The sequence below is a fragment of the Panthera pardus genome, unplaced genomic scaffold, assembly GCF_024362965.1.
Source record: "Panthera pardus isolate Hobbes unplaced genomic scaffold, ASM2436296v1 HiC_scaffold_24, whole genome shotgun sequence".
In the NCBI taxonomy this organism is placed as follows: Eukaryota; Metazoa; Chordata; class Mammalia; order Carnivora; family Felidae; genus Panthera; species Panthera pardus.
In genome coordinates, this window is record NW_026526810.1 from 128,644,913 (window position 1) to 128,672,370 (window position 27,458).

Here is a 27,458-nt window from a genome sequence, read left to right on the forward strand (position 1 = left end):
GTCCAGGGTAGAGCAGAGGAACTGGTGACGAGGGGTCGGATTCTCGATATAGTTTGCAAGCAGAGTCCAGGGGGGCAAGCCGATGGAAGGCTATGACTGCGGGGGTCAGGGATGACTCTGAGGTCTGGCCTGAGCACCTGGAAGGAAAGAGCCGCGGTTATTTGAGGAGGAAAAGCCTGGGGAGAAAACCCGGAGCTCAGTCTTGGGAGTAGAAAGCTGGAGGATCTGGAAGATCCTTGGGGAGAGAGCAAGAGAGCGGCTGGATAGGACTCTGGAGGTCAGGGGAGAGGTGCAGGCTGGAGACGGACGCGGGGAATGATCGGCTCACGACTGGTGCTGAAAACTCATGAGACTCATGGAGTTTTCCGGGCTGTGAGTGCAGAGGAGAGGAGCACACTGTTCCTGGAGCTGTGGCCGACGATCCAAGTCCAGGCTTCACTGGGTGAATACCCAGCGCACATCTGCTGCCTCACTTCCCACTCTGGGCAGGACCTGCCGGAAAAATCCGCATCTCTGGCCCTGGGAGTGGCCTGCACTGTCCAGCCCGCGTCTCATGCTTCTTACCTCCCTCCTCTGCCCACACTCTCTCCTCCCAGAATCCACTGCATCCTGACAGAGATAAAGCCACCCAACACATCCTTTAGCCTGCGGGAAGGGATCTGTGGAGCTGGGGTCCTGTTTCCATCACCCTTATCATCCATTCAAGGTCTGATGGGAACTGTCATTGCCAGCCCCTCACAGATGTCTTTGAACTGGAGCTAGATGTGGTCAAGCCCTTGGGCACTATTCGGGGTTCTCTCTCCCCCTCCACCACGCCTTGGTAGGTCTTAGAGCCCTGTCGGACCCAAGTCTTTCTCCATGGTCCCAGCAAGCCAGCAGAGTGAGTAGAATGGCCCCCATCTTACAGATGAGAAAAGTGAGGTCCAGAGAGGCGAAATTATTTGCCCAGATTAGCAGAGGCAGGACCGGAATGTAATTGCCTGACTCTTAAGGTTCGTGCATTATCTCTGCTTCCAGGTGAGAAATGTGCTCCCGGGAGCACCTACCATGCGCAGGGCACTGAACGCCACCTGAGTTTGACAGTGTTTGGCCTGAGCAACCCTGTCAGCCTCGTTACCCCAGAGGAGGTGAGGGGGCTCCTGAACTCACTGTAGTAACTCTTCTTATCTGAGCAAGACCGTGCTGGGGAGCCTGGGAGTTACTGATTGTGCAAACGTCTCTCTCTCTCTCTTGACAAGACTTTATTCAGAGAATTTTTACAGTGTGTGGTTTGGGCTGGATCTGGGCTACAGACAGAGTTGTGATCAGAGGTCAGGAAATAACGAGTTGGCACTGGGACGGGTGACCCAGGGAGTAGGCCGAGGGCTGGGCTGTGAGGCCAGAGGCGGCAAGCCAAGAGGGACAATATCCCCTGCCTCCTCTGAGGGGCGCTGTGGTGTAGACACAAACTGAATCCAAACCCCAGGTCCTCGGCCACTTTGCTCAGAGGTCAGAGGAGAGCTTTTCTACCTCCTGCAGCCTCAGTTTCCTAATCTGTCAGATGGGAAGGAAGACGCCCCCCTCAGAAAGTTTTATTTATTCAGTCATTGGTTTGTTACGGATGGTTACATTATATCTGAGATAGCAGCTATAAAGCTCTCGGTGCATCGCGGTATTTAAGGGGAGTGGGGCTCCTCCCCTGTCACCTTTCTCTTAGGAAATCCCAATTCGGGGAGGCAAGGGCTCCTCTCCGATGAGAGAGTGCATTGTTTATGTGGAACTGGCGGGGGACAGCTGTGGCCGGGAGGGCCACGGAGCATATGCTATTCCCAGGATGTTTCATAACCGGCTACCGGAGGCCCCAACAGGACTCAGAAGCCAACCAGTCATTTTGCTCCATGTTGTGATTTGTTCAGCAAACATTTATTATGTGCCTACTGCATGCAGAAGAAATGGGGGATTCAACCGTTCTTCCTAACTTTATCTCTGCCCCACCTCCCACCCCCACCCCACCCCCCGCCATGGCGACCTCCTCTCTCCATTGTCCTAAACATCTCAGTGCCTCTATTCTCCAAAATGCCTACCCACTCTAGTCTCTGTGTATTGCACGGAGTCAATGAGCTCTGGTCTGGGAAGTGGGAGCGCTTGAGGACTTGGGAAATCAGTCTTTCTCTGGGACTCTGTTCCCTTGATTAAAATCCCAAGGGTCGGGTTACCAGAACGCCAAGCTTTGCACACCCTGGCTTCGCAGCCTGTGACTGGGAGCTGGAGGCAGGGACACCTGGCACCCAGCCAGCCCATCTCCATCCGCGCCCACAGAAGGCATGACTAGCTGATCAGGGCATTCTAACTGCCGGGCCTGCGGGGCCCTCGGAATCTTTCCACAGGGCACCTGCCAGCCATCACCAATCAAATCCGAGTTGGCAGTTGAGATGAAACGGACTTTTCATTCCTGGCTGTGCCCTGCGTTGGGTGAAGAGACGCACCAGAAAGGCTCCCGGAGTCACAGGCAAGGTGACCGACATGTGGCACAGTAGCTGGGATCAGTGGGGGGCAGTGGTCCATGGGGATCACCCGACAGGGGCGTAAAGGCATGACTGCTGTGTTATTCCTGCCACATCGGCCCCTCTCTATGGGTGAGCCGTGCCCAGGCTGGGCTTCACTGGGCAGCTGTGGACCCAGCCCAGAGGGGCAGAGCTGGGGGAAGGGCACAGACTCTGAGCCAGGCACTGTACTAGGCTTGGTCACAGATGATCTCTCTTTTTTTTTTAAATGTTTTTTTTTTTAATTTTTAATTTTTAACATTTATTCATTTTTGAGACAGAGACAGAGCACGTGTGGGGGAGGAACAGAGAGAGGGGGAGACACAGAATCCGAAGCGGGCTCCAGGCTCCGGGCTGTCAGCACGGAGCCCGACGTGGGGCTCGAACTCACGGACCGTGAGATCGTGACCTGAGCCGAAGTCGGACGCTTAACCGACCGAGCCACCCAGGCGCCCCTGTTTATTTCTTTTTAAGAGAGAGAGAGCACGAGCAGGGAAGGGGCAGAGAGATGGGGACAGAGGATCCGAAGTGGGCTCTGTGCTGTCAGCACAGAGCCCGACGTGGGGCTCGAACTCACAGACCGTGAGATCGTGACCTGAGCTGAAGTCGGACGCTTAACCGACCGAGCCACCCCGGCGCTGCCCAGATGATCTCTCTTAATCCTCACTGTCCACTCTGCCAGCCAGCTGCTATTAGCTCGACCTTAAAGACGGTCACGCTGACACTTGTCTCTGCCACTGCAGTCGGGCCATGGCCAGGGGCGCGGGGACTGGGGAGCAGGGCTGTGGGGCATCACGAGGTCTCCGGCTGCTCTGAGGGCACCATCATGCTGGCGCTCAGCCTTGGCTGTGAGAGGAGGTCACCAGGGCAGGAAGCCCCCGGTCTGGCGGCCTGGCAGCCAAAGGGGTTTATTTCAACCCAATGCCTTTCTTTCCAAGAAAAGTGGAAAGGCCTGTCTGTTCCGATTACAGCTGACAGCCTGCCTCAGGCCAGTCTTTGATAGAAATACTCCCATTATATAAGGGGGTTACATAAATCATCTTGTGATGTCTGTCACACGTCCGCGAGGTGCTGGCCGTGCCGCTGTGCCTCTGAAGGGGCATTTGTGTATTCCCGGAGTCGAGATGGTCAGGCCCAAGTCGCCAGGTCGGGAGGGGCGTGCCTGGCTCTCTGGGTTAGCTAAGCCCCTAGGAGGGAGTCGGGGCCTGTGAGTTAGTTAATAGTCAGCAGGGAGCAGCATCACACAATGGTCACGACCAAGCGTCTCGACCCGGCTGCCGGCATCTCAGGCCCTGGTCTGCCATTTACTGACCAGACGACCTTGGGCAAGTTTCCATGCTAATTTGTGCCTCAGTTTCCTTATCCATTGAACAAATGGCTCACTATGTGTCATATACCTTGATACAGTGGTGAGTGCTGGCTAGGGCCGAGCTCTGAGCAGACGTCAGGGTGCAGAACAGCCTGACCTTGGGTGAATCATCTCCCCTGCCCGGCCTCTCTTCTTCACCTCTAAAATGGGAAGATGGCCCATCTCTTGGAACGGAACTTTCTACAGAGGTGTGGAAACGTAAAATTGTCTTTAAAATTTATTTTTGGCGATTGAAAATATTACATGCTAAAAACTGTACTAACAAACACACACTGAAACGAGTTGTAACTCACAAGCCAGCTCACTAGACCCGTTAGCCTGGGCAGTTAACTGGTTAACGCCCCCGGGGACTAGATACTAAAGCTTCTCGGGGAATCGTTTTCATTTGACGACTATCCTGAGATAGCAAGACAGACTTTTAAAAATTTACCATTTTAGCCTCTTATCTCTTTACGTCAAGATTTCTATAGGTTCTGCAACCAGAGCAAAATATGACCGATACTAGGCTGTAATCCACAACTCCTGATTTTGAAGTTCTAGGTCACCAAAACACTCTCCTGGTGTGAATCTGCTGTTTTCAAAATAAGCGGAAATTATCGCATTTGGGTGTGTAAAAGAAATCTGCCCTCCTAGCACGTCCCTGTCACTGTTTCCTATATTGGACTCCCTCAGGAGTCTGTTTAACGGGCTTCTTTGTGTAAACACAGTTTGAAAGCCCACTGCCCCAGGTGACCTTCCAGGTTCCCCCTCTGGCTGGGTGGTTCATGTCATTGCCACCTGCCTCCTCTCACTTTTGGTTCCAATCTGCAGCTGTGTTGGCTGAATTCTAGAAGTGGGTTATGTCAGATGACGTCCAGAGATTCTGGATGGGTGGCTCCAGGTAGTTTGGGAAACCAGGGAAGTTGGGGTGTTTGTCCCAGTGATGGGTGGACAGAAGATGGCTGTTAAGTCGTCAGAACAGAGTTGGTCTCCCCTCCAGCACGTTGCACTGGGGACAGAGCAGCAAGCAAAGGAAGCCCCCCTCCTCCGTGCCCTCTGGTCCCCGCACGCAGGTGCTGAGTGGAGTTACTAGAACCCGGAAGTCCCTGACACTGAACCATGTAAATAACCTTGAGGAGGGGTTAGCGCAGCTGGAAGGTCAGAGACCCGCATCCGCGGCGGATGATGGGGAAGGAAGTCTCAAGTTCAAGTCAGCCCCGCTCATGTGCCTTTAACAGGTGCTTCGGTGGCCCCGTCTGGTGCGGAGAGATGCAATTATGAAACGGTGCTCCCTGTTCTCCACACACCCACAGTCCAGAAGGAACACCGAGGATTTGTTGTCAGGTGCAACCGTAGCCGTCACCAGGCTCCTTCACTAAGTCCTACTCTGTGCCGAGGCCGTTCTACAGAAATTCGGAGGTGAATGAGCAGTTGTGCCCTGCTTTCACGGAGCTCACTCAGGTGGAGGTAGATGGGTGGGTGGGGCAAATAGTAAACAAACAAATAAACAAACAGAGGCAGCAGTTTTTCCATTCGGTGGAGTGGGCAACATATGTGATTCATGAAACATTTAGTGAGAAACTACCCTGCACCAGGCCCCGGTTAGGGGTCAGATTACCAAAGGCTTTCTGGGTTAGGCCAAGGAGGTTAGACTTCATTTTGGATCTATAAACATAGGGATGGGAGAGGGTGCACGGAGACCGGCCTGGCTTCAAGTTCAGTTTTGCCAGTTATTGGCTGTGAGGCCTTGAGAAAGCAGCTCAGTCTCACATCCTTCATAGCAGTACTCCCCTCAGTGAGCTGTCGCGGGGTCAGGTGGGGTCTTCTACGTGTGTGATCACTGATTGCAGCTCTTGGCACATATAAGGTGCTGACCAAGTATCAGTTTCTTCCCTCCTCCTCCTCCTCCCTCTGCCCTCTTCCTCCTCCCCGCTCCTTCCTCCCTCCTCCCCCTTCCTTCCTCCCTTCCTCCCTCCTCCCCCTTCCTCCCTCCCTCCCTCCTCCCCCTTCCTCCTTCCCTTCCTCCCTTCCTCCCTCCTCTCCCCTTCCTCCTTCCCTTCCTCCCTTCCTCCCTCCTGTCCCCTTCCTTCTTCCCTTCCTTCCTTCCTTCCTCCCTCCCTTCTTTCCTTCCTCCCTCCTCCCCCTTTCCTCCCTCCTCCCCCCTTCCTTCTTCCCTTCCTTCTTCCCTTCCTTCCTTCCTCCCTCCCTTCCTTCCTCCCTCCTCCTCCTTTCCTCCCTTCCTCCCTCCCTTTCTCCCTCCTCCCCCTTCCTTCCTTCCTTCCTCCCTTCTTTCTTTCCTCCCTGCCTCCTCCCCCTTCCTTCCTTCCCTCCTTCTTTCCTTCCTTCCTCCCTCCATCCCTCCCTCCTCCCCCTTCCTTCCTTCTCTCCTTCTTTCCTCCCTCCCTCCCACCCTCCCTCCTCCCCTTCCTTCCTTCCCTCCTTCTTTCCTCCCTTCCTCCCTCCATCCCTCCTTCCCTTTTTTCCTTCCTTCCTCCCTCCCTTCCTACCTCCCTTCCTCCCTTCTTTCCTTCCTTCCTTCTTTCCTTCTTTCCTCCCTTCCTCCATCCCTCCCTCCCTCCCTCCCTTCTTTTCTTTCTCCTCAATAAATAGGAAGAACACACAGGAAAAACAGCCCATATAAGAGCACTATGGGATGAGTTTTTAAGCTATGGACTCAGACCCCACAAGGTTCACTGGCCTCGGGGGTTTGCTACTGGCAGAGCAGTGAGGGGACGACGTCACCGGCGAGCAAAGCCTGGTGGGCTGCAGCAGGAACAGACCCCAAGCCTGCAGGAGGCCACAGTGGGAATGGGCCGGGATGGTTTGAAGCCAGCGTCCCAGCAGAGAATGATGCAGAAGGCGGTTAAGTGGGCCAGCGCAGGGTTACGGAGGGATTCGAACACTAGCCGAGCCGTGTGACCTGGCCCCCAGGCAGGGGGCAGCAGGGGGCCCACCCCAGTGACCTCGGGGCAGCCCTGTGCAGGGCCAGTTTGGAGGAGCAAGGATGTTCCCGCCTGTACCGGTCAGGCTGGGCTCGGTTCTGCTGCAGAGACAACCCTCAGCTCTCAGCGCTTAGAGCAACGATGACTTAGCCGTCGTGCTGCCGCGGAGAGGGGCCGCTGTCCAGGGCGGAGGATGGCCAGCAGTTGGGAGACTCCAGTCCAGAGACACCTCCGTGTCAGCCCCTGCTTCCCCCGCTGCCTCAGCAGGGGGAGGGGCACGGGGGATCCCACGCCCGATCCCCGATCCCTAAATTAAGTTCCGGCTTGTGGGCACAGGGCCCTCTCCTCCAAACCCTTCATTTGGCCTGCAGGGACCCTCCAGCCAGAGAGGGAGGCGGCTTGAAGGCAGGCCACTGTGGCCCGCGGCAGCAGTCTATTGGCCAGCAGGAGGGGGTGGGACCATCCTCCTGGGTGAATCCCCTGGGCCTGCCCTGCAACTGCTCCCATGCGGGCGAGGGGACCTCAGAGAGGAGTCCTTGGCATCACAGACCGTGCTACAGAGGTGGGGTGTAGGCCGCCGGCCCGGCCGTTCAGCTGAGCGGAGGACCGGAGGAGACGCTGGAAGAGGAAGGGGGGAAAGGACGGGAAGGGGAAGAGGTGGAAGGGAAAGGAGGCCGAGCAGAGAAAGGCAGGAGGCGCGGGGCCCGCCCAGGTCGGCCGGCACGGAGGCCGATCAGCCTGCCTCCGCCCGTGGCCTCACCTTCCCTCCGGCCAGTCAGTGGGCAGGGCCAGCGGCCAGCGCAGGGCTCCCTCGCTCGCTCAGAGCGGCCCGCTTGCGGCCCTGCCGGCGTTGGCACGGTGACAGTAGCCAAGTGTGCAAACTTGTGCCATTGTCCCCAGGCCAGGGGGAGCCATGGAGACTGGCTAATATGACACAGGAAAATGTTTGCTGATGGCAATTCTATGGGCTTTGTCCACCTCTTTCTCCATCATGACGACTCGATTTAAGTCCCTAACTGTTTGACTACAAATGCAAGGGGACCGTGCAACGCCAGCCTTTTGTCCGGCCGCGCTGAATGGGCAATTCAGGCTTTGTGCAGCTCAATTGAGGAAGCAAACATAAAGACAAGATTCCTGAGAGCTCCGGCTCCCTTCCCATGGATATCCCAGCACCTCGTTAGGGAGTCCTTCCCCGGCTACCTTTCCCGACATCAGCGAGCCGCCTGCCCTCACAGGCTGGCCAGGGGCCGGTGCCTCCGGGAGGGGGCTGGGAAGAGGGAGACAGAGACAGACAGAGACAGAGAGGGAGAGAGGAACGGGGCGGGAGGGGGAGAGGGAGAGACACTCAACACTCAAGGACAGAGGGGAAAGAGCCCGCCCCGGCTTACCCCGTCCGATTGTCTGTCTGCACTGGGGCATGGCAGCTGTAGGCCTGGAGTCTTTGGGGGAGGTATGCAAGCCCATCTCTTCTGGGCCCAGCCCCTCCTCAATCCTGGACTTTTTAAACACACGCACACACACACACACACACACACACACACACATGCACACCCACACACACACACACACACACGCACTGCCCCCTCGAGAAACCAGGGAACCGAGGTCAAGGGGAGGAGGGGCTGAAGGGTAGAAATTTACCGGGAAATGATTGCATTTGGGAGCTGTCTTTTTTGTGATGGTCCCCATGGTGACAATTTGTGACGGCAAAGAATGTGGGAACGGGGCGCTGCCGCCTGATTGGGATGCTTTGTATCTGGAGAGGCGCTCCTGATTGGCCTGAGGGGCCCCCCAGCGCCGGGGACTCGTCCTCCATCCAGCCCACTCGAGGGCTGCACGACTGCTTCCAGCCGGACGCACGGAGCTCGCCGGCCACGCCGGGCCTGGCCCAGGTCTGCCGCGGGGAACCTGCCAGGCCACGTCGGCGGGGGGCCCGGGGCCGGCCCGCACCCTCGGTCAGTGTGGAGGCTCAGGCGGCTCCCGCCGGCTGGGTGGGGGCGTGGGGCAGGCTGGGGCCTGGGGGAGGGGCGAGGGGCCTCGGGTGGTGGCCCAGGAGGCATGAAATTGCTGCAGATGCTTCTGCGGGGGAGCCCCGCTGCCCACAGTCTGAGATCAGCCCGCCAGGCAGGCCCAGGCTTGAGTGCCAGACGGGGGTCCTGCCTGTCCTGCGTGAGCGCCGGGGGTGGAGCGTGGGCGCCGAAGAGGGGGGGCTGAAGCTAGCAGGCCTGGGGGCGGGGGTGGGAGGGGGAGGGCATCACCACTGGGGAGAGAAGGGGCTTGGCCTTGCTTTAAAGTGGAGCGGTGGCCTCGGCTCAGAAAATGAAAACCTCGCTGGCAAGTTGCGCACGTTGGCAGCGTGGTGTGTGGGAGACACGGTGCGCTGGGCACGCGGAGACTTGCGCTCCGGCCCCAGCAATGCCACTTGTAGCTGGGCCGCCCTGGGCAAGCCGCCCAGCCTCTCTGAGCCTCGGCTGCAGGGGAGGGCCAGACTTGGGAGGACTGAGGGGGCCCGCGTGTTCCCTCCCAGATGCTGAGGAAACGCATGCTCAGCGGCCTGAATGGGCAGCCCGGTGCCCAGGACTGTGTTTCAGGCTAAGGGGCGCTGGCCCTGCGGCCTCGGGGGAGGGGGGGGGGGGGCGGCGGCTGGGTGCTGGTGCCCGGAGAGACTCCCAATGGCCTGTGTGTCCCCCCAGGTCAGCTCTGTGCCCTCCCCTGGAGCTGCCAGCCACGAGCAGAACCCACCCGCTTCATGGAAAGCCCCATGCAGTGGCCTCCTGGTGATGGCAAACGACAGTGATGTAAAGATGCTGCTGAACTTTGTGAACCTGGCGTCCAGTGACATCAAGGCGGCCCTGGACAAGTCTGCACCCTGCCGCCGCTCAGTGGACCACCGCAAGTACCTGCAGAAGCAGCTCAAACGCTTCTCCCAGAAGTATTCCCGGCTTCCTCGGGGCCTCCCCGGCAGAGGGGCGGAGCCTCACCTGAAAAGGGGACCCGAGGACCGGCCAGGGAGGCTGCCCCTCGATTCTGGCCACGATTCCAGTCCCGGCGGGGGTGGGGGCTGCAAGGAGAAGGCTCTGGGGAACCCGTACAGGGAGGAATGTCTCTCTAAGGAGCAGACCTTACAGGGGCAGAACCCAGAAGCTGCCAGGCCTGGCCAGGTGCCCATGAGGAAAAGACAGCTGCCCGCTTCCTTCTGGGAAGAGCCTCGGGCCACCCACAGCTACCCGCTGGGGCTGGACGGGGGGCCGGGCCCCAGGGAGGGACCTCCCTATGAGGGTAAGAAACATTGCAAAGGTTTGGAGCCCTTGGATCCTGAGACGGCCCCAGTGCCGGCATCCCCAAGGGCACCGGCTGAAAAGGAGCCACTCAAGATGTCTGGGGTCTCCCTGGTGGGCCGCGTCAATGCCTGGAGCTGCTGCCCCTTCCAGTACCATGGACAGCCGGTCTACCCAGGTCCTCCAGGGGCCTTGCCCCAGAGCCCGGTCCCCGGCCTGAGCCTATGGAGGAAAAGCCCGGCTTCCCCAGGGGAGCTGGCCCACTTCTGCAAGGATGTGGATGGGCCGGGACAGAAAGTGTACAGACCCGTGGTTCTGAAGCCTATCCCCACCAAGCCGGCTGTACCGCCACCCATCTTCAATGTCTTTGGCTACCTCTAGCCGGGCTGGGAGGCCCTCGGCTCCGACCTCTGGCCTGTAGGGGTGTTGGGGGCCCAGGGAGCTCTCCGTGCAAGAAGCGAGCTGGGCAGTGGCGTGGCCTCTTGGGAACCTTCTTCCCTTTGTGTGTGTGGATGGGAGGGGAGGACAGGATCGGGGCAGTGGCTTCTCCGGCAGGCGCCAAGTCAGCCCTTGCCTTGGGAGCTGTGGGGCCGGGCTCCGCCGGCCCCTCTCCCACCAGACCAGAGCCTGACAGAGCATCCCACTGTCCTCGTGCCGGTCTTGTGCGGCGGGGCTTTGCCCCGGCCCGCCAGCCGCTCCAGAAGCCAGAGTTACACGTCTGTTCACCTGCCACCCACTATGTAAGCCAATCTCAGTTCTGTTCTTTTCGGGGTGTTTTTGTTTTTTTTTTTTTTTTTTGTAAATAATTAAGGTTAAAAGAATAAAGACATTTCTTTTGCAGTTTCCACATCTTGATGTCATGAGGTTGAATGGTCCCCAGGTTAAGAAATGCTGGCTGGGCCCGGGGGAGAGGGCAGCTTAGGGAAGGCGGCTGGCTGTGGGGGTGGCCGGGAATGACCCAAAGACCTCCACGGTGTCTGAGAATGGACACTGCGGGCCGGCAGCTCCACTCAAAGGAAGGAGGGTGGAGAGGAGTCACCGGGGAGTCACCTCTGCTTGCCAGGTCCAAGCAGAGGGTGAGGGAGGCCCGTATCTCCAGATGGTCCACAGTGCTCTAGAGAATAAGGAGGCCGGTACCGGAGGAGGTGGGGCTGGAGTCCTGGCTCTGCAATGGGATGTGGTGCTGGACCTTTCCTCCGGGGGCCTCCTTGCCCCACCTGCAGCGTGAGGGGTGGGACGAGAGTGGTCCCCCTCTGCTATGCCTTCCACTCTGATTACGGCCTCAGAGCAGAGGCCGGGCCAAGGCAATCATGCCCGACCCTGGCCGGAGAGAAAATCAGGACACACTGGAGCTTGGCCCCCTGTGGACAAGCCAAAAAAAAAAAAAAAAAAATCTCTGGCTAAGTCAGATTCCTGGGTAACCTGCTGATGGCCCCCTTCCTGGGCCTGGCACATACCAGGTGCCCTGTCTGTGACAATGCACAGAGCAGGGTGCTGGTGGCAGGGAGTGGCCCTGGGTCTTGCCCTGATGCTGCCTAAAGGGCAAAGCCATTGGAGAGGCATGCGCCTCCATACCGGCCCAGGGTCTGTCTGCTGCGTGAACCTGCTCCGTGGCTGAGAGCACACAGACCTCATCAAAGCACAGCTCTCACCACTGGGACAGGTGCAGGGCCAGCCCTGGCTGAGGATTAGCAGCATGATGCTGGAAAGTTCATCTCCCTCTGTGCCTTGGTTTCCCCACTCTATAAAGCCGGGGACTAGGTCAGTGATAGCAAACAGAGGTACCTGCCATTTCTGCACCCAAGGCAGGTGTCCTCAACTAGTCTCCCTCGGGTGCCAGATACGACCTCGGAATCCTTTCTAACACAAGGCTCCAGGATTAGCGATTGTGAAGGGCCCTTCCTACTCTGTCTGGTTTTGCTCTAGGATTCCCCTGGAGTGGAGCATCTCTATGGGAGGGCAGCCTGCTCCCTGGGAAGCCAGTGGGTTTCTGGTAGTTTGTCTGATGGTCTGGGAGGACTTGAGAGCCACGGAAGCCACGTGATGCCGGCAGACTTGTTCTGAGTCGTTATCTAGCACACAGGGTGGGGCATCAGGACGCTCGCCACAGGCCACTCTGGTCTGCTCTGCCCCTCCACACGGTACAGCAAGGTGTTAGAAGCTCTGATCCACCTACCGGCTCTGTGACCTCGGGCAAGTTACTTAACCTCTCTGGGTCAAAACTTCCTTATCAGAAAAATATGACCGAAAATAGACAGATTGTCGTAGGGATGATGGGAGCACCTGGTACTCTTGAGTGTCACAGACCTGACAGAAAGCCGCACTCGCCAAAAGTCACCTCCCCTAGTCATCTGGGCCATCCAACTGTCCTCCTCCCGGGGAGGAACAGAGCCCAGGGAGGCGTGTTTTCTCAGAATGATGCCCCGAGCCGCTCTTGGGCTCCTTTCCCCAGGGGACACCCTAGTGATGCATGAATACAAACGCAGGGAGGCTTGTCTGGAAGCAGAAACCTTTACTAAGAAGCGGCTGGACAGAAGCACACGGTGCCGTGACTCCCCAGGCAGAAGCAAGTTGGGGGCAAAGACATGTAGGACAGCTGTGGTTAAAAAAATACAGCCGCAGCAGAGGATTCCCTGAACAAAAAAGTAAGTCGTGCTGGTTCCAAGTGAAACCCAGGAACTCACCTCCCAGCCTCACGTCTCCAGCACTAACGTCCCACGTGCTGGGCGCACAAACCGGAACCACGTTCAGGATTTTTAGTGTTTGGTGATGCTGTTGAGACATCTCTGGGGCCCAAGTATGGGGGTGGGGGAGGAGGGCTCTGCAGAGGGCTGTGGCTCCCAAGTCGTTCTCTGGAGCAGCGGTGGTCAAGAAATGGAACAACCAAGCACAACCCGAGCACCGGCCAATCACAACCGACCCTTGGGAACAGGCCCCAGCCCAGGCCTTAATCCTTAAGCTTCTGGGTTGGGGCGCGGGTGTGGGGGGGAATAGGGGCCGGGATCTGAGAAGGCCAAGGCTGGGGAGAGACACCTGGGGAGGAGGGGCCCTGACCAGTGCCTGTGAGCAACCAGTACTGACAAGCACTCGTATTCTGAGAGCCCAGTGCGTCCCAGCATCCCAAGAAGGTGTCACAACCATGCCCACCTGAAAATGGGCTGGGGGCTCCCGAAAACGCCTGGCTTCCCCCACAGAGCCACGTGAGGATCCCGGGGGGCAGCAGAGGGGACAAGGCTTCGTGCCTCCGGTTCGGTGCCTTTGCAGGGGTTGACAGTGGCCACCCCTCCAGCACCTTCGCTCACGGCGGCCCGTATTCAGATTTCTTTTCCTTCCTGGTATCTCAAGTTTTGTGGCAAACGGGTGAGCAGGACGCGAGGACAAGCTGCCAGGAAACATGTGTGTGCGAGGCAATCCCAGGTGTCAGGAGGCTTGTAGACACGCAGCCCTGTTTGCGATGCTGCTCCCGTTTCCACGGTGATTGAAGCAGGACAGAAAAACCAACCCCAGGCAGCTCCCCTCACAGAGCAGGAAGCTGCCCCCTCTCCTCCAGCTGCCGGCTCTCCTGTGGCTTTCAGAAGCCCAAAGGTGTCGTGCACCCTGTCCCAGCACCTGCCCCACCCCTACACCCGCCAAGAGCAGCGCCGAAGACCCCAGGCCCTGTGGGAAGGAGGGGGTCGAGTGAGAGGGACCTCGCGGGGCAAGGTGTCATCTGTGCAACATTTATTGTACTTGACAAGTGGGTCCCCCACCCACCCCCGCCGGATCACACCTCCAGGAAAAAAGCTCAGGAGTCAAGTGGAGAGTTTTACAGACAAAGTGGGAGGGGACCGGGACAGCCCGGTGGCAGGTTGTCTCCGAAAGGCAGACTCATCCCTGAAAGCGTCGGGGGCGGGGCTGCGGCTGCCCTGCTGGCTCCCACCTGCCCCCCCCCAACTTCTGCCCTGCCCCCTCGCCCAGCCCCGGGAATGGGGCCTCTGCCACTCCCAACGGCAGAGAAAGTCTGGGCTCTACTCATCAGGTTGAAAACAAACACGGGTTTTTCTCCCACTTGACACGTTGTGTTCTCTGGTCCGGGCAAAGCTCTGGCCCAGAGACCTGGTGAGGTCACGGCAACTGCCCCAGCTGCCACGGAGGCCAACCCACGGCCTCGTCCTGTCATCAGGCCCCCTGGGATTTGGGGACACGGCTGTCCTGAGGCTTAGCGAAAGTCCGAGGAGCGACTCCTCCACGCGGCCTTGGTTACTGGGTATTCTCGTATTTCAGGTACCGAATCAGCCTGCCCGGGAGGGGCAATGCATCCAGCAGTTTTATGCGGTGCTTTCCAACCACCTTCCTCACTTGCAGCCGGCACAGGTGAGCCAGGGGCCTCGGGAGTTCTGGGAAAGGGGAGAAAGAGAAGTGCCAGCGTGTCGTTTGCAAGCAGCAGAGTTTGCCTCTGTGACTGCTGGCAGGTAGGAGACACCCAATCGATATGACTGGATAAGAGGGGGGCGCCTGGACCCCACCACGCTCTGAAACCCCGGCCCCTGCCAGCTGGAAAGATCTGGCGAGGCAGCTCCCGCCTCGTCGCCCCTCATGGATCCGCACGGCCCAAGGCGGCAGCTAGGGCAGGTACAAGCCCATTTCACAGGTGAGGACGTAGTGGGGGGCACACCTGGAGCCGGATCTGCCAGCCCCCTCGTCTTGTCCTCTTTCCTGTATATACACAGCCTGGACCCCCCAACACAGTCTTAGCGAAGGGGTCGGGGAGTTCGACCGCTTAAGTGCCCCCACGCATGGAATTAAGCTCTGAGCTCTGGCGGTGCAGACAGGCCAGCGTGGGGGCAGGGATGGGGCATCTCCCCACATGTCCCCAAATCCCACTTGGCTGCCGCCTCCTGGGAGGCCTCCCGGGATATCTCACACAGCGGAGTTTTCTCAGCTGAGGGGGAGGGGTGAGGTAGGAACAGGGGTTGATGTGTCTGGTGATGGCGCAATTTATTTCAGTCCTGGGCACAGGGTCTGGCACAGGCGAGGGGTTTGCCGAATCAAAGGATGCCATCCATTCACTCAACAAACACATGCTGACCCCTTGGCTGCCTGGCCCCGTGTTCCCGCCAGGGATGCAGAGGAACCAACCCAGGACTGTGGGGAAGGCTTCCACACCAGATGGTGCCATCTGAGCAGGGTCTTGGTGGGTGGGCAGGTATTTGCCAGGCGAAGAAGGGAGGTAGGGACATTCCAAGCAGGGGAAACAGCAACGCCAAGCCGAGGAGGCCGTGGCCATCCCGGGAAGATCGGGATGCGGAGGGAATGTGGAAACAATGGCAGAGGGGCCAGGTGGCTGAAATGCCATCCAGATGCATTTCTGGCTGCTCGGTCTCGCTTAGGACAGAGCCTCCCCTCCGGGAAGCTCAGTCCCTTTCTCAGCTGAGTGAAGACTGAGTTTGTAGGAGGAAGGTAAAAGGCCACTGGCGAGCAGAGGACAGGGCCGCTGGCCTGGCTGGCTTCGGAGACTCTGGGGTACCTGCCGCCTCTTAGAGCCTCTGTCCACCCTCCGTCTGGTAAAATAATGTCAACATCACAGCATTAAACGAAAAAGCACGTGGAGAGTGTTCTGTAGATGGAGGGTGGGCTTTAAAGTTACCACAACAGGTGTCGGTTAAGAACTATTTGTACTACCTGCTAATAAATGTTTATAGCACACCGAAGGGTTCTGCACATTTGTCCCTGGGACTAGGTCTCGAGAGCGATTACCCTTCTCTAGGGAGGGCAGAAGGGGACTGGGAGGGGTGGGGCCAACATCTAAGCAGGGACTGCTCCTCGGTCCTCTAGTGGCCGAGGATCACCGTGATAGCAGCCAATGATTCACGAACTCGGTGAATGTTTAGAGAGCCTCTAGAGCTGTGCCCTGGGTGAGTGGGCAAGTCACCACCACCCTCCGCTGTCGCTGCCCCAGTAACTCGACCAAGGGTCCAACGCAAGTGCTTCTGAGGCATTCGTGCAAATGAAAAATCCTACAGTGCATTTGGGTTCATCGGGGCACGGGGATCAAGGAGGAAGGTGGCAAGGGAGAGGTGGGGCACTGCGGGGTGGGGCACCTGGACGGTCAGTGGACAGGCCACAGTGTTGCTCCCGGTGCGGTCTGTGGACCAGACCTGGGAGCACGCTGAAATGCAGCCCTGCCCCACACCTGCTGAGTCAGAATCTGCATTTTTAACAAAATGCCCAGGAGCTTTGTATGCACTTTACCGTTTGAAATGCCCGAGACCACTATTCCCTCCTCTACCCCGCCACACTACCTCAGTGGCCCACAAACACGGGCAACTTACTCTGAAAGTCCCAGTACCCCTCGGTGAGTTGGAGCCATTTAAAACGTGCTCGATTTGGCAAAGAGACCCTGGGGTTGGTCAAACTTAGGTTTGAATCCCAGATGCCACCAACTAGCGGGCAGACCCTGGCTCAGACGACGACATCATCTCTCTGAGGGCCAGTCTTCTAGTCACAGAACAGTCCTGGAGACCCTCTATGTGACACGCGGCACAGAGCTTGCCACATAGTAGGTGCTCGTTAAATGTCAGTAACAGTCACGTGCCCCGAGTCCTGGGCCTGAATCGGGCAGGGTGCCCCGCCAGCAGCAGCAGCAACGGCCCCTACCTGCCTTCTCCTTGATGACAGCCCAGTCCTCGAAGCTGTCGATGTGCTCCTTCAGCCGCGAGCAGAGATGCACGTTGCCTACGTAGTCCAGGAGGACGTCGATGATGGGCCCTGCCCAGCGGCTCATCTCCGGGGCAGACAGGATCTCGCAGAACTGGAAGACATCACACACTGTGGCCGGGGCACCCGGGACCAAAGGCAGCGCCTCTGTGAGCACATCGGTCGGGGGACCCGAGGCCGGGGAGAGCAGGGGTGTATGCGAGGACGGACACTGGGCACGCCTAAGGCAGGATCCAGTTCCACCGGCCCTCGCCCCTCTCCTCAACACAGCCTCTACTGCCACAAGCGGAAGGCGGGCAGCTGGGACATCACCTCTCTAAGCCTCAACTTCCTTGTCTGGAAAATGGGACTATGACAACTGGAGGATTATTTTTTTACGAGAATTAAGGTAATGTGAACATCACCTTCTTTGCACGCAGCAAGTGGCCCTGCAATGATTCCCATTAACCACTACATTGATCTCCAAGAGAAGGGTGTTTCTCACCTCCTTTTCATTTCAAGTTCGGACTTTTTAAGTCACCACCACGGCCACGTCCTGCCTCTGGGTCCCTCTTTGCACCTCGTCTGCTCTTAGCCAATCTGCTCTCACCTCCATCCCCATCGGGGTCATTCAACATCATATTCCGGGCGCAGGTTTGCTGTGGGTGATGAACCCCTCAGTCTCCCACATTCCCCTGCTCCGCTGTTGTTTCCTTAAATCCCCCCAGACCGGGGAGCAAACAGAGGACGCAACCCGTGCACGGGAGCCACTGAGCTCTGCTGCCTCCGAAGCACGCCGGCCACGGGGTTCCACGGCCTGCGGGGTGTGCGGACCGCGATGCCCCCTCCCCCCCCCCCCCCCCCCCCCCCCCGCCCCGGGCTCCGAAGGGCATCCGCCACCAGGCCACCCTGGCGCGTGCTGGGCCTGGGAAGCGCGCCCCTGCCTACCTGCACCACGCCGGGCGCCTTATCCGTGGCGGGCGCGTCGCTGAAGCGGCTGGAGGGCGGCGGGACGGGCGGGTGCGGGCCGTTGCCGTACAGGCACGAGAAGCAGGGCTCGCCGTCGCAGCCGAGGTCCATGAGGAACTTGAGCAGCGACAGGTACTTCATGGCGAACATGATGGTGGCGGGGAAGGCGGTGGGGTGCGTGGCGATGTAGGCGTCGATGTTGGCGCCGTGGTCCAGCAGCAGCTGCATGGTGCGCAGGCAGCCGTGGCGGATGGCCACGAGCAGGGGGCTGATGACGTCGCGGTTGGGGTCGGCGCCGGCGAGCAGCAGCAGCTCGGTGGCGTACACGTTGTTGTTGACCACGGCGAAGTAGAGCGCGGAGGTGCGGCGGTCCTCGTAGAGGCGCGCGCGCTCGGGCGCCAGCGGCGCGTTCACGTCGAAGCGCGCGCCCAGCAGCGCCTCGAGCACCGCGTCGTGGTTGCGCTCGGCCGCCAGGTGCAGCGGGCTGATGCCGCTCCGGCGCACGCGCGTGCGGCTGGTCACCGGCAGCAGCATCTGCACGATCCTGCGGGTGGGGCGGGCAAGCCGGGGCGTCACGGGGCGGCCCGGCCGGCAGGGGGCGCCGAGGGTCCGGGCCGGGCCGCTGGGGACTACGGTGTGAGGAGGCAGCGGCCCACCAGCGGGGGGCGCCGGGGAGCCAGCCGGTCCCACAATGACCGCTTTGGGAAGGACGGGTCTGCGGCTATCCCCGCTTTGCAGATCAGGGAAACTGAGGCTCCGAGAGCTTCGACCACCTTCCCGAAGTCACAGAACCAGGAAGGGGTGGAGCTAGGCTTCACTCTCAGAACCCATGGCCTCCGAAGTCCTAGCTCTGAAAGACCTCAGCCCGACTGGCCTGTGGTTTCAAGAATTTCCTGCTGACTTATTTCAGGGTAAAGAGTGTTCCCCATTCCCAACTCATTCCCTGAAGGAATGGACCGGAAGGCCCACAGACCTGATGCAGGAGGCAGTGGAGCCCGTAGTGAAATCCGGAGCTAGAAGTTCGGCGCCTGCCCTGCCTGGGTGGGGTGGGGGTATAGGGGGACAGTGACAGTCATATCCGAGAGCTCACAGCGTCCCAGGAGACAACTAAAGGATTTACGAACACAGTTTGGTTTAACCTTTTCCACAACCCATAAAGTCCGGCTCATCGTTCCCGTTGTGCTGATGAGAAAGCTGGAGGCTCAGAGAGGTTGACGGACTTGTCCAGGCCGTATATCGGGAACGGCAAACCAAGAAATGTACCCCCTTCCTGCCCCAGGGCTGCGCCGTCCTGCATCTCTGTGCAGCCGCCAGGTCCTGGGGGACAGGAGCGGATGAATGCATTTGGCGTGGACCACTCCTGCTCTCGGCCCCGGTCAGCCCTTGGTGACCACAAAGTCCCTGCCCCTCTCCTGTGAGTCTCCACACCTCTTTTCCCTGAAGCCTAACTCGAGTCTCTCCCAGGCTGTCTGCCTTGCCTGTGGCCTGGAGAGGGTTGGTCAGGTACTGCTGAGGCTGGAGATTCCTGTGATCCCTGGCTTTGCTCTCTCCTGAATCAGACACTGCTCTTAACATTTCATCTACATTCATCTATTATATCTTCCCAGTAGCCCCGTGAGCTAGTACGTGTGCTATCTTAGTTTACAGAGGAGGAAACAGAAGCCCAGAGAGGGTATGTGACTTGCACAAGAACACACAGCCAGTCAGTGACGGAGCCAGGGTTTGAACCTAGGCAGTCTGATTCCCCAGGCCACACTCTCGACCCCTGCCGTACGTCTTGTGTCGCAGGCAGGGTGACAGCTGATAGGTCACAGAGTTTGGCGTCGCCGCGCATTAACTTGCCTGCCCCAGTTTACCTTCACTGCCGCCCTGTGGGGTAGCCTGAGCAGGTCTGTGACCTTCCTTTTGACAGATGTGATTCAGAGAGAGGAGGCAACTCATCAAAGGTAGTAAAGCAATTCTGGGGGCTCTCGGCCCCTTGTATCACTCTCTTCCCCTAGACCACTGCCACCTGCAAGAACAAGCTTCCGCCACCGACCCCAATCCATCCAACCCTTGCTGACAGGTGACTTCCCAGCCCCACGTGGCCACCAAGGAGGTGGCCGTGGTGAGGCAAGCAGGTGCCACCAGGCCTGTTCCCATGCCTCTCAGCCTCCTGGCATGCTGGCTTTGCGGCTTCCTGGAAATCTCATGCCAGTGATCTCCTGCTAAGATCTCAGCGGAAAGTTTTATTATTGTTAGTGACGCCGTGTTTGCCTAAAATCTGCCCCTAAAACCTCAAAAGGAAATTCACACACCCGGGGGGGCTAATTGCCTCCTAATTTCTATTTGTGCAGGCGCAGGAGGCCTGACCTCACTCTGTAGAGGTGCTGGTCAAAGGCAGGGCTGGGGCCTCGCCCTGGACCACAGCCATCGCCAACAAATGCTCCCTAACAGCCGTGGCATGCCCGAGCCCGGGAAAGAACAGTGAGAGGGACTGCCCTGGGGCCGCTGGCCAGATGGGGCTGGCATCCCCGGCAGGTCACAGCTGGCCTCCAGCAATGCCCTGCCCAACCAGGGGAAAGCGGCAGGAATGTGGGAACATGACTAGCGTCGCCTACAGTCCCAGAAACGTCATCTTAATAACACAATAAAGTCATCTTAATGTACGCTTCCGTAGGACTTTGCAGAGTAAGTAATATGCCCTGCAGGACGGGGTCTGGAGATCAGCCTGTCCAGCCCTCCCATTTTATAGGGGGTGAAACTGAGGCCCCGGGCATGGGGTGAGGAAGAGGGTGAGATTGGATTGGAGGCAGATGACAAAGCCAGGGCAGAATGTAGGTGTCCAGAATTCCCAAGGCCAGGCCTTTCCGTGATGCCTCACTCCCCCAGCCCCAGGGAGTGGCCGCGTTGATGGCTCTGCCACAAATCATCACTCCTTTTCCCCAGCCCATGTTGTGGGACAGAGGGCTGGAGGATGAGGAGGTGACCCCATTGATCTGAGTCTCTCTACTTCTCGCACAGGCAGGTCCTGGGGCCACAGGGCTCAAAGTGTACCTCATGAAGAGGAACAAAGCTGACCACCGCCCAGTAGAACCTTTGGTGTCTGGGAGGCCAGGTTCCCTGCGACCCCCCTTCTTTCTTCCCCGGGGGCAAGAGCCACACCCACCAGCTTAAGCCCTGAGACCAGACCAGACCCAGCTCAGGGCTATTTCAAGGAGGCCTAGAGCAGCAGCTGGGCAGGTGACCTTGGACTCCAGTCACAATAACTGCCCCCCCCCCACCTTGTTTCTAGGACCCACCAGTAAACGAATCCAACTTTCTCTGTCCCAGACAGCCTCACTGTCTTTTCTCCAGGCCCCGGGTCCCCACCCAGGATTCTGGTGTCCTCAAGGCTGCTGCCCCGGTTCCAGTGTCCTGCCTGAATTTTAGCCCAGTGATAGGGAACAGAGCAGAGAGCTTCGAGTCAAAGCAAGCTGCCCCTGGCGGTGTGGGGTCCCACATGGGGCTGTGGACCTGGGTTACACCACCGATGTTGTCTGTCGGTGCTGGGCCATCTCAGGCCTGTCACTCAACCTCTCTGAACCACGTGTGTAACAGGGAGGTAATTAATCACAACAAGAGTGATGATGACGATGGTGACGATGAGAGCTGCCCTTTAGAGAGCCCCTGTGAATTGCTGGGAGCACCCCACCCTCCTAAATAATATTACTGAGCATTTGCTCTGTGCCAGGCGCCATTCGAGGTACTTTACTCACCGACCTCATTTATCCTGGAAATGACCGAATGAGCTAAGGACTTTATCGCATTCACTCGTCGTAACAACCCAGCAAGGTGGGATCCCTCTGCCCCGGTTACAAAACACAATTCGCTGATACCTTTCCCTGAGGCTGGTCTTCAGGATAAAATGAGATCACTCGAGTAGTAGGGACCCCATAAACGGTGGCCGTTGGTGTCTTGACCACCGTGGAGACTGCACCCCACTTGCCCTGCACACTCAGCACGCGGGCATTCTGGGTCACGAGGTCACGGTGGCGTGACCTTTGTCAGCGTTGGGTGTAATTTGATTGCAGACTAGACCTTCGCAAGGGAGCCAGTCACCCACAGATGGCTCGGCTGCCAAAACCACCGGGCTGCACTGTGGTGACCCTGCCGTGTGTGTGTGTGTGTGTGTGTGTGTGTGTGTGTGTATTTTGGAGGGGAGAGACTGCCTCTTCTCTGAGCCCAGGTGATGCTCATGCTGAAGCCAGAAAAGACTCCACCAGTGGAGGAATCTGCCTGTGGACATTCCCAAGGGCACAGCAGGACTCTTGCCCGCGAGGGACCCTTCTAGGCGGATGTGTACCTCTTGTCCCGAGGTACTAGGAGCTGGAGCGGGGATGCAAACCGCCAGCTCTCCATCAGGACTCAGAACAGCTCAGCGGATCCCCACAATGCAGACTTCTGGGCCCTGCCATCCAGGGCCTGATTCAGCAGGTCTAGGGAGGAGCCCCAGAGTTCCCTTTTAATTAATAGGGATACTCACTTGCTTGTGAATGTGCCTTATAATCTGCCTTTTAATTTAATGTATTTGATGTTCTCTATCCTCCCTTCTTCCAAAAAGAAAAAAAAAAAGTTTTAAGTGGCTTGCAAAGGTGATAGAGATTAGAAGTAAAAGAGAAAGAATAGTTAAACACAAGGGCATCAGAAGCGAGGCCCAAAAGGGCCAGCTTCAAAATGCCAGCCACAAAATGCACCCTAAAAGAATGGTTCTGTCCCACACTGTGCGGTGAAATCGTCTGGGCAGCTTTTAGAGACCCTGAAGGCCCAGCCCAGCCGGCTTATATCAGAATCTCTGGGGTGAGTGAGGCCCAAACATCAGGGTTTTTAGAGCCCTTTAGTGGGGTGCGCGTGGGACTCCAGTATGTAGCCAAGGCTGAGAATCTCTGGTCTTAGTGCTATTCTAAATTCAGTTTGAAAGATGTCTGGGGCACCTGGTCTTGTCCAACACAAACCATTTCTTAATAGATCTGTCTTTGGTGGGGCGCCTGGGTGGCTCGGTGGGTTAAGTGTCCAACTTCGGCTAAGGTCATGACCTCACCGTCCTTGAGTTCGAGCCCCGCGTCGGGCTCTGTGCCGACAGCTCAGGGCCTGGAGCCTGCTTCGGATCTTGTGTCTCCCTTTCCCGCTTGTGGTCTGTCTCTCTCTCTCAAATACAAAAACATAAAAAAAATTTTTTTAAATCTATCTTTGGTGTTGAGCTTTAATCTCATAAGGTGCCTTTGCTAAACTGGAAATGAACTAGAAGATAAGGCCTCTGGTTAAATGTGCTACAGAGATGACATCATCTGGCGAGCACAGAGACCAGCTACTGGGTCCTGCTTTCCATGCTATAGGTGGGCAGGGCGTTTTGGCAGGTGGCCGAGAGCGGAATGCCCATGGAATGTCACATCAAATCCCCGAGCGGCTCATGGGAGGTCAGCGCGGAGAGGGCCATTAATGCCACATGCCCAAGGAGTGAAGTGCCCGGGACTTGCCTGGCCATGGGCCCTGCGGCAGAAGCTGCTGGGAACACGGCTTTAAACCTTTGTTGGGCAGCCCTCCAAAGGGGCCTGGCCCCTCTCAGTCTTGGGGAGCAGAGGGAAATGGGGCCTGGGAATGGAGGGTGGGTAACCAGGGAAATCGCTCTGAGAGTCATGCATCCGAAGCAGATTTGGGGGGAGCACAAACTGTCCATATAGGTGGTTCCGGAGAGGACCCGCCTTGCTCCCTAGTCATCCTTAGGTGCACCCACTGCTCCTTCAACCTCTCCTCCAGCTGGGGCCAGACTGCCAACATCGGGGTCCACTTGAGGCATCTGGGTGTGATCGAAGGATGCCAAGGGACAGTCCCCGCCCTGCCGCTCTCTGGCAAGCCACTTCCCATCTCTCTCTACAAAATCAGGAGTTGTATGAGATCAGCGATTCCCTCAAAGGTGTAGATGGGCTGTATCTGGTCGGCTCAGGGAGCTTTTCAAAGGTAGAGGCTTAGCAGTCCCCCCCCACCACCGCCCCCGCCCCCACCCCCGAAGATTCTGGTTTAGTGGTTCTGGGATTTGTCATTTAACAAATAGCCCAGAATGACTGCTCTACAGGCCAGTACAAGGATCCCGTGGGCCTGGAGATTCCAGCCCCTCCCTTCTCTTGCATTCTTGGGATCTCTCTCTCCAAGATAAACCATGTTTGTTTCCCGGGGCAGAAGGGAAATAACGTGTCTTGCCTGTCACCACTGCCTGACCTGGTGGTTTCTCCCGTCTCTTGGCTTCACTAAAAAACAAAGGCTCCTCCGACCTGGGAGAGAATGAGCACAGACCTACTGGGTCCCTGCTGTGTGCCTGGCACTCTGCTGGGCACTTTATTTCCATTCCATAAGCCACACATATCCATTGCACTAGTCCTAGCAGCAACCCCATGAGGCAGCTGTAACTATCGCCCATTTTACAGAAGAGGAAAACCTTTCTGAGGTTCAGAAACATGCCCCATGGCTTCAGCAGGGATTCAAACCCAGGTCCCTGTGACTTGCACCCTGCCCTGCGGTCCAGAGAAGGCAGGGTCTCCTCTGTGGGGACAGATTGGGTGGAGAGGGCATCTTTGGGTGGCCTTAGGTACAGACGGCCTGCACAGCAGGGCCTGGGGCTGTGAGGGTCCGTCTCCTCGTCTCCACTTCATTCTCTGGGATGTCACTCTCACCCCCTCCTCCCTCTGCCTCAGCAAACACAGCCAACACCCCCACCAACGCGCACAGTCTGTGTTTTCCCCTCTTCTCTCTGTCTGATGGCAGGCTGTGTTTCCCAGAGTGTGTCGTCTGGGGTACACGGGATGGAATTTTATGTAAAAAGCTTTTTTTTTTAGGGGCGCCTGGGTGGCTCAGTCGGTTAAGCGGCCGACTTCGGCTCAGGTCACGATCTCGCGGTCCGTGAGTTCGAGCCCCGCGTCGGGCTCTGTGCCGACAGCTCAGAGCCTGGAGCCTGTTTCAGATTCTGTGTCTCCCTCTCTCTGGCCCTCCCCCTTTCATGCTCTGTCTCTCTCTGTCTCAAAAATGAATAAATGTTAAAAAAAAATTTAAAAAAAAAAGGTTTTTTTTTTTAATCAGTTGTAAGTTGGCAACTTTAGGAATTTAGTAGTGTGATGGATGTTTCCTTCTGAAAACAGATTTTCGGTAAACATGTCTTCAGAAGAAAATACTCAGCAATGAGGGTAGAGACGCCTGAGATCAGGAAGAAAGTCTGTGAACGAGGTTTGGAAAATGCTAGTTGAGTGGCAGCTGCCGAGCCCCGGCGTCCTTCAAATGCAGCTGGGGGTCTTTTGCCTCCTTGGAGAGCCTTCTGTGACCCCACCAGCTGGGGGTGGTGCACGTTTAACAACTGGCTCTCTGGGGAGCAAAGGGGGCCCTGATATGTTGTAGCCAGCAATTTCCGTGGTGTAAACACTCCCACCATGGCCAATTTCAGGCTGCCCGTGTGCACAGTCGGCTCCCGTGAGCGGGTTCGAGTCGGCTCTAGCACACCTCTGCCTCCGGGCCCCCTGAGTCCCTCTCCTCCAGGGCTGCTATGGAGCCCAGCTCTCCACACTCTTCCATTATGTCATGAGTTCGTGTGTGTGTGTGTGTGTGTGTGTGTCTTCCCTCCCCCGAGATCACTCCCGGAGAACTTAAGCTTCTCTCGTCTTAATCCAAGTGTGCAGCAGATAGTAAGTGCTCAATAAAGCCTAGCTACTACCATTGGCACTGTCTGTGTTATTGTATCATTGGCACTATTCAGATTATTGGGTGTATCCCCTACGTGCTTGCTAACGGCCTGAGAGGCTATCTTTTTCATTTTTATTTTTTTAAGTAGGCTCCATGCCCGGTGCGGGGCTTGAACTCATGACCCTAATTTCAAGAGCTGGATGCTCTACTGACCGAGCCGGCCAGGCACCCCCTCAGAGGTTACGTCTGCACCCCCAACAGAAATATCCCTTGGCCCCGACTCCTATCCTTCCCCCTGAGTGCAATTCCCGTAGAAGCGACTTTTGTAGCGGGTCAGTGCTCGCCGCCTGCAAGATGTGTGACCTCGGGCAAGTCACTTGACCTCTTTGTGCCTTAGCTTCCTCGTGTGATGAAATGGAGGTAAAGGCATCTACCTCCGGAGATGTGTTAAAAGGATTGTTAACAGTAGTCAGAGGGTGAAGCAGGTTAATCAGGCGACGCGATCGAGCTTGCCGGCTAGTGGGGAGTATCCTCCTTTCCACCTGGAAGGCGCCCTCCACCCTGACCCCTCCTGAGCCCCCCTGGTCCCGTGGGCAGGACGCTCGCGGCCCCCGCTCCAGCGGCGTGGGTGAGGCGGGGAAGCCGCGAGCATCGGTGGCAGGGCCCGGGCTGACCTGTAGTTGCCCTTCTTGGAGGCGATGTGCAGCGGGAGCATGCCGTCCTTGTTGGCCTTGTTGGCATCGGCGCCCTGCGACAGCAGAAACTCCACCACGTCCTCGTGCTCGTTCTTGCAAGCCTCGTAGAGGGCGGACGCGCAGTCGCTGGCCTGCGTGTTGATGTCGGCGCCTGGCCAAGGAGAAGGCGGATCAAGGAGTGACCAGGGCGGTCACTGTCAAGCACGGTGCCAACCGCCATGGCGCGTTGGATCATGTAACAACCACTCTGCGACCCTGAGACTGGAGGGGGGGCGCTCTCGGAAGTGAACAGCTGCCTCGCTGCCGCCAGCATTTCCTGAGCACTTACTACGCGCCAGGCACCCTGCCGTAGGGGAGCTCTCTCTCTTTGCATCCACGGCGTCACTCCATGCAGTCAGTCACAACTCTTACGTGCGTGTTGCAGACGGGGACACTGAGTACAGAGGACCCACGCAACTTGCCCCAGGCCGCCGGGGTCATAAGTGCGGAGCCCAAACCTGAACCCCCGGGGGTCTGACAGCGGAAGCCCCGGCAGCTGGTCTGATGGCAGAGGCCATGCTCTTCCCCCTCGCTCCATGTGAAAGCATCCAGACCCTGTTCTGAGGAAGCCACCCAGCTCTAGGAGTGCAGAGCCCCCTAATAAAGAAAGACCCCAAGAACCGTCTTAATTGGGATTTGTCCTCCTCCGCCCTCCATCGCAAGGAATAAGAGAGGGATTACTTCCTGTCCCCTCTGAAGAGGGCACTACAGCATGCTGAGAGGTAAGGACTCGGGGACAGACCCTATCAGCCTCATTTACAACTTCCCCATCTCCTTCTCAGAGCCCCATGGGTTTCTCTGAGAGAAGAGGTAAGGTCTCTTCACCAGTCCTTCCGTATTCTGGAAGGAAAGAGAGCTGACACAGCAGGAAAGTGTCAGTAAGGGCTGAAGTCAAAAGCATCCGTTAACCACAGCTCTGCTCTGCCTGGGCATTCTGCTTATCTCAGGCTTTCTGGTAATTTTCAATTTTGGTAACTGATTTCTGGCCTAGTGGAAAGAGACGAGAACTAGCTGCCGTTTCTTTTCAGGGCTTGCAAGCCCTGTGGCCTCAGGCAGCCCCTAGGGGCCACACTTTTCCCATCTGTAGACCAGGAAGAATAATGCCTACCAGTCAGTGTTGCTTTAAGAAGATAAAACATGTTACTATCTGCTATGGACTGGATGTTTGTGTCCCCTCAAAATTCCCAGGTGGAAACTTGATCCCCAGCGCGATGGTGTTAGGAGGTGGGGCCTTTGGGAGGTGCCCAGGTGACGAGGGTGGAGTTGTCATGAGTGGGACTAGTCTCCTTACAAAGGAGACCCCAAAG

At 57.7% G+C, this 27,458-nt stretch overlaps 2 protein-coding genes across 8 annotated transcripts in view; one reads left to right on the plus strand and one right to left on the minus strand.

Annotated features, from left to right (window-relative positions):
* Positions 1-2,400: 2,400 nt before the first annotated feature.
* Positions 2,401-10,856, plus strand: FAM181A (family with sequence similarity 181 member A). 5 transcript variants are annotated; one of them, XM_019462144.2, is made up of 3 exons: positions 2,401-2,493; positions 5,109-5,289; positions 9,506-10,856. In XM_019462144.2, the coding sequence occupies exon 3, from the start codon at positions 9,593-9,595 to the stop codon at positions 10,469-10,471; it is 879 nt and encodes a 292-aa protein (XP_019317689.1). In that variant the 5' UTR covers positions 2,401-2,493; positions 5,109-5,289; positions 9,506-9,592; the 3' UTR covers positions 10,472-10,856. The 5 variants fall into 5 exon arrangements, with proteins under 5 accessions (XP_019317689.1, XP_019317691.1, XP_019317690.1 ...); XM_019462145.2 differs by lacking the exon at positions 2,401-2,493 and adding an exon at positions 3,826-4,497; XM_019462146.2 differs by lacking the exon at positions 5,109-5,289 and having other exon boundaries at positions 2,406-2,493.
* Positions 10,857-13,795: 2,939 nt separating this feature from the next.
* ASB2 (ankyrin repeat and SOCS box containing 2) overlaps positions 13,796-27,458 on the minus strand; it is a 29,213-nt gene continuing 15,550 nt past the window's right edge. For 2 of the 3 annotated variants that reach the window (XM_019462147.2, XM_019462151.2), the window contains exons 6-9: positions 26,092-26,263; positions 17,714-18,278; positions 16,727-16,880; positions 13,796-14,466 (exon numbers count right to left, since the gene is read on the minus strand). In XM_019462147.2, the coding sequence (XP_019317692.1) occupies positions 14,330-14,466; positions 16,727-16,880; positions 17,714-18,278; positions 26,092-26,263 (1,028 nt within the window). In that variant the 3' untranslated portion in view covers positions 13,796-14,329. Of the gene's footprint in view, positions 14,467-16,726; positions 16,881-17,270; positions 17,425-17,713; positions 18,279-26,091; positions 26,264-27,458 lie in introns of those variants that run through there. The other variant, XM_019462150.2, reaches the window with a different exon arrangement.